The sequence below is a fragment of the Phaethon lepturus genome, unplaced genomic scaffold (genome assembly GCF_000687285.1).
Source record: "Phaethon lepturus isolate BGI_N335 unplaced genomic scaffold, ASM68728v1 scaffold29131, whole genome shotgun sequence".
Classification (NCBI taxonomy): Eukaryota; Metazoa; Chordata; class Aves; order Phaethontiformes; family Phaethontidae; genus Phaethon; species Phaethon lepturus.
This window is the reverse complement of record NW_010517425.1, coordinates 728-5,611: the sequence shown is the minus strand read 5'-3', so window position 1 is coordinate 5,611 and position 4,884 is coordinate 728. Positions and strand designations below refer to the sequence as shown.

At 59.9% G+C, this 4,884-nt stretch overlaps 1 protein-coding gene across 1 annotated transcript; it reads left to right on the top strand.

Moving 5' to 3' along the window:
• Nucleotides 1–71: 71 nt before the first annotated feature.
• On the top strand, nt 72–2,863 carry CHMP1A (charged multivesicular body protein 1A; the record flags this gene model as incomplete). The annotated part of the gene is made up of 5 exons (XM_010296404.1): nt 72–179; nt 563–709; nt 1,238–1,366; nt 1,841–2,028; nt 2,755–2,863. Coding segments are annotated over 5 exons (594 nt in total), but the record flags the coding sequence as incomplete, so codon positions are not given.
• Between the last annotated feature and the right edge of the window lie 2,021 nt (nt 2,864–4,884).

Sequence of the window (4,884 nt, the reverse complement as noted above, 5' to 3'; positions counted from 1 at the left end):
CGGCATTGCTGGCTGGGGGAGACAGCTGGGGCTCTGCTCACCCCGGGGTCCCTTGTCCTGCACTGCTGTATCTTGATGCTAACCTGCGGCTTTCTCTGCAGTTCACAGCCAAGCAGCTGGAGAAGCTCGCCAAAAAAGCCGAGAAAGACTCCAAGGCCGAGCAAGCCAAAGTCAAAAAGGTGGGTGGGAGCTCATCCTGCATGCGGAACTGCCCGGCCAGCACTGCCAGCCGTCGGCACTGTGCCACGTGGCTGGAGATCCTGCCGTGTTCCATGAAGGGACTGGGGAAAGGGGCAGGTTCCCCCACCGGGCCTCACTGCATGCGCCAGCTCGGCTTCCAAGTGTTTTGAGTCCTGCCCTCAGCTCTCGAACCTGCTGGGTGATGTGGTGCGTCCCTGCGACACTGAGAGGGATGTAATTCCCATTCAACAGTGCGCTCAGTGTTTTGAGGGTGATGGGAGAGCTGCTTCCTGCTGGAAACCTGTCAGGCTGAAACAGAGCGCGCTTGTGTATAAAGCTGCAGCGAATTCTCTGTGCCAGTGGTTGCTCTTTGCCCTTCCAGGCCCTTCAGCAGAAGAATGTGGAGTGTGCCCGTGTCTACGCAGAGAATGCCATCCGCAAGAAGAACGAGGGGCTTAACTGGCTCCGCATGTCTTCCCGGGTGGATGCAGTGGCCTCCAAGGTCCAGACAGCAGTGACAATGAAGGGGGTAAGAGCCTCTGTGGGGGCCTGGGGCTCTGAGACCAGTCTGTTCCCTGCAGAGGGCAAACGTTGGCTCTTCCCATCTTGCTGCCCCTAGCCACCTTGGACTTCCCCATCCCCAAAAAAGATCCCGCCAAGCTTTGTAGTTGGCTCAGACCCCCTCGCTCTGGTGCAGGCCATGAAGAGCCTGCCTGGGGCGGCCTCGCAACAGGGCTGATTCGTGAGGGGCTCGAGTTCAGTCCTTAACCCGTGGCTGCACGGGCCAGAGAGAGGCTCATGCCTGGAGTCTCTTGCCTCACAGGGTGTTTGAGGGTGGTGGGCTGGGACCCATCCTGCCAGGAGCGCTGCTCTTCAGGGTCTGGAACCTGCAGAGAGCCAGCTGCAGCCTCTGGTGAGCAGGCAGAGCCTGTCCTGCCTTGTAGCACTGGTGTGAGCATCAGAAATGCTGGCTTCTCGCTTGCTGGCCTGGGTTTTACTCTCAGCAGCGACGTACCTTGCATTTGGGCAGCATCTGTGAGGCAGTCTCCTCTTGCAGGTGACGAAAAACATGGCCCAGGTGACCAAGGCCTTGGACAAGGCTCTGAGCTCCATGGACCTGCAGAAGGTGTCTGCGGTGATGGATAAATTCGAGCAGCAGGTTCAGAATTTGGATGTTCATACGTCGGTAAGTGCCAGTGGCCTCTGAGGGGTCCGGGAGGGTGGGCTTGTCTCTGAAGTGTAACGTGCTGGCTCCCAGCTGGAACTCGGGCTTCTGCAGCAGCACTCTGTTCCCTGCAGGAACTCTGGCCTCAGGCGTGGGAAACCCCCGAGCTGTTCACACAGTTCTGTTCTCTGCGTTTGAGGGATGTGAGAGATGTTGGGGAAGACACGTCTCCGCTGCCTGACGGGGAAGGACTTTGCTGTGCAAAGAGGCGAACGCAGCAGACGGGGAGAAGGAGGAGGGTGGTAGCTAGCCGTTATCTCAGAGGGGGTCTGTGGCAGAACAGGACCTTGCGCCCCTCCGCTGTAGCCCTGCTGTCAGGTTTGAGGCTGTTCTGGCTGAGATGTGGGATCTGCAGCTGTTTCTTTGGGGGAGGAAGCCAGGCTGGGCCGAGTGGCTTTGCCTGTGGGGCAGGGTGACAGGCTGTCTCTGTCGCAGGTCATGGAGGACTCCATGAGCTCCGCTACCACGCTGACCACGCCGCAGGAGCAGGTGGACAGCCTCATTGTCCAGATTGCGGAGGAGAATGGCCTGGAGATCATGGACCAGCTCAACCAGCTCCCCGAGGGGGCTTCGGCAGTGGGGGAGAGCTCAGTCCGCACCCAGGAAGACCAGCTGTCGCGGAGGTTTGTTCTCTCTTGGGTCCTGTGCCTTGTGTCGAGGCAGTTAGAGTCCTTCCCAGGGTTCTTGCACCAATATGAAGGGAATAAGTTAGAGGGTACTGAGCTCTCTCTCATGCTTGGGCAAGCTGGAGCCCAGTGGTCCCTGTGGTACCCTGCGCAGGCAGGCGAGGTAGCCGTTTAGGGCTGTGGGACCACTGTGGGCCTGGGGGAGTGGGTGGCTTCTGGCACTCGGCAGCGAGCTCTCATTGAAGAGGTGCAGAACAGTCTACCCCTGCTCTGTCCTCGCCCTCACGCAGCTGCTGCTGCTCTGGGAACGCTTGGCGCCGACCTTCAAACAGCTCCGGGAACAGGCTGTCTCCCTGGAACTGCCCCAGGAGATGCTGATGAGCTTCCTCTCCCCACGCAGCTGCCGCTGGGGTCTGCCCGGGGATAGCCCCCGGGCTGCGGTGCGCTGCCCTGGGAGCTGGGGACGACCCTGGGCGAGGGACCCAGAAGAGAAGCCAGGAAGCCCTTCTGCGCAGTGCCTTGCCTGCGTTGATGACAGAAGCTCCGAGCTAGCCCCAGGCAGCCATGGCTGCGTGCTCCTGGGCAGGATTTCTTGTATCTCTGCCTCAGGAGAGAGATTTCTGGGCAGAGACGTTCCCTGCACGCGCAGGCTGAAGGGTCCTCCTGAGTCGCAGCTGTCTCTGCTGCTCTCACCTTGGTTCCCTCTTGTGCTCTTCCTTACAGGTTGGCCGCCTTGCGGAACTAAGGTCTCCTGTCTCCCCTGTGGACTGCTGCCCTGCACTGGTGGTACGGCGTGTGGGGTGGAGGGGCCCGGGACTCCTTCCCCACCTCTGCTACATCCTTGCTCTGACCCACTGGCCAGACGGAGTCGGCCGTTCCCTCCTGCAGCAGCACGTCCCCAGCCCTGCCTGCATTTAGACTCTTCTGTTGGGGTGTGGTGGTGATGACTTTTCCCAGAGCAGGCAGCGATCCTGGCAGCGGGTTTCTGAGCGGAGACGGCCTCTCTCTGGGCTTGAGGAACGCTTTGCTGGTTCTGATTTCAGGGTGTTTTTCATTTAAGGGTTACTGCTGGTTTCTGGCAGCGTCCCACAATGCAACGTCCTGCTCCTGATCTAACGCTAAAGGAATCGTTCTGGAGGCGGGTTGCGGTGTCTCCTGGGATGCTGCTCGCCTGACTCTCCTCCGTGTGTAGCACATTTCTGTTGTTACCTGTTTTACACCGGCTCTCCGAGCTGCGGGCTGTGTTTTCCTCAGGGGCCGCAGCAAAGAGCTGTTTACAAGGAGCAGGGAGATCCCCAAGGGGCTGCCTTCCTCTTGCTGCAGTTTGGGAAGGGTTGTTTTCCCGGCTGCAGTGTTTCTGGGAAGGCTAGTGCCTTGCAGGAAGGGGAGGTTACGCCGTGGCATCTCTTCCCTTGGCAGTGACCTTGCCAAGCCCCGGCTGCCCAGCTTGTAGCCGTAGGTGGGTGTCCTGTTTGCAGACTTCACCTTGCCAATCGCTCCTTGTCCTGCCGGGGCAGACCTCCCTGGAGCTCTGTACCACAAAGTGACCTTTGAAACGCTCATCCTGCCCTGCCAAGCCCCTGTGTGCGTGTGTGTAAATCCTTGCGTTCCTCCTCTCCAGCCACTGTGGTCTGGAAGTGGTTATCCAGGCCCTGACTTCCCACATGGACCAGTCCCTGCCTCATGTCCAGCAGCTGGGAGTGGAGCACAGCAGCTTCCACCACCGGGCTCGCAGCTGTGGTGGCCACAGCCTCGTCCCCAAATGTCCCCCAGCTTGATGGGTGTGACAGTAAATGCTAATCCATCCTGAGAGCCTGTCTGCCTGCGCTGGCTGTGGCTTGTCACCTGGATCTCTGCTGCCCTTTCCTCTTTGCTCTCCCACCTTGCTGCTTCTGCTCCGTGCTGCTGCCTGCGGAGCGTCTAACCGTGCTGGATGAGCGGGGACGGCTTCCAGCGCACTGTTGCTCGGAGCCTTCCCCTGGGGCCAAAGGTTTCTGTGCCCCTTCTGCTCTGCGACTCCCGGGCTCCACCGAAGTGCTGGATAGATGGGAAGCTTGCCGGGAAGGAAATGAAGTTTCCTTTGGCTCTCACGAAGAGGAACTTTAACCTTCTCGCTGTAGATGAGGGCTGTGCAGCTGCCAGGTCTGGCAGCGCTGTGCCAGCGGCACCGGGCTGTGCTGTGCGCAGGCAGGGACCGGCAGCTGGTCCCGCTGCAGTGGGGCAGCTCCCATTCATAATTTTTTAAAGGGAATTTGAAGGCGTGCGTAGCTGCTGCTTTGGGCTGTGCTGAGAGGAGGGAAGGGGAGGCAGCTCCGTCCCTGACCGGGTGCTGGCTGACCTCCTGGGCTGCCTGCGCGGACGTGGGGCAGGACTCGCTGCGGGCCGGGGGCCATCTCCAGCACTTGCAACACAAACACTTTTAACTGTTTTTGATTATTTCTTCTGAGTTCAGTGGCCTTGGCAGCATGTGTCTAGTGACCCACAGAGCCTTCTTCCCCGACGCCTGCTGTGGTGGGGGTGTGGGGTGCTGACCGAGGAGGAGGAGGAGGTGGATTTGGGTTACAAAGCCAGTTGCTTATGGTGGAGCATTGGATCTTGTGCCCCCTCTGATGGGCCGGGCAGAAAGCAGGACTTGTGCCTGCACGAGTTCAGTGGCCTTGGCAGCATGTGTCTAGTGACCCACAGAGCCTTCTTCCCCGACGCCTGCTGTGGTGGGGGTGTGGGGTGCTGACCGAGGAGGAGGAGGAGGTGGATTTGGGTTACAAAGCCAGTTGCTTATGGTGGAGCATTGGATCTTGTGCCCCCTCTGATGGGCCGGGCAGAAAGCAGGACTTGTGCCTGCACTGCGGAGCA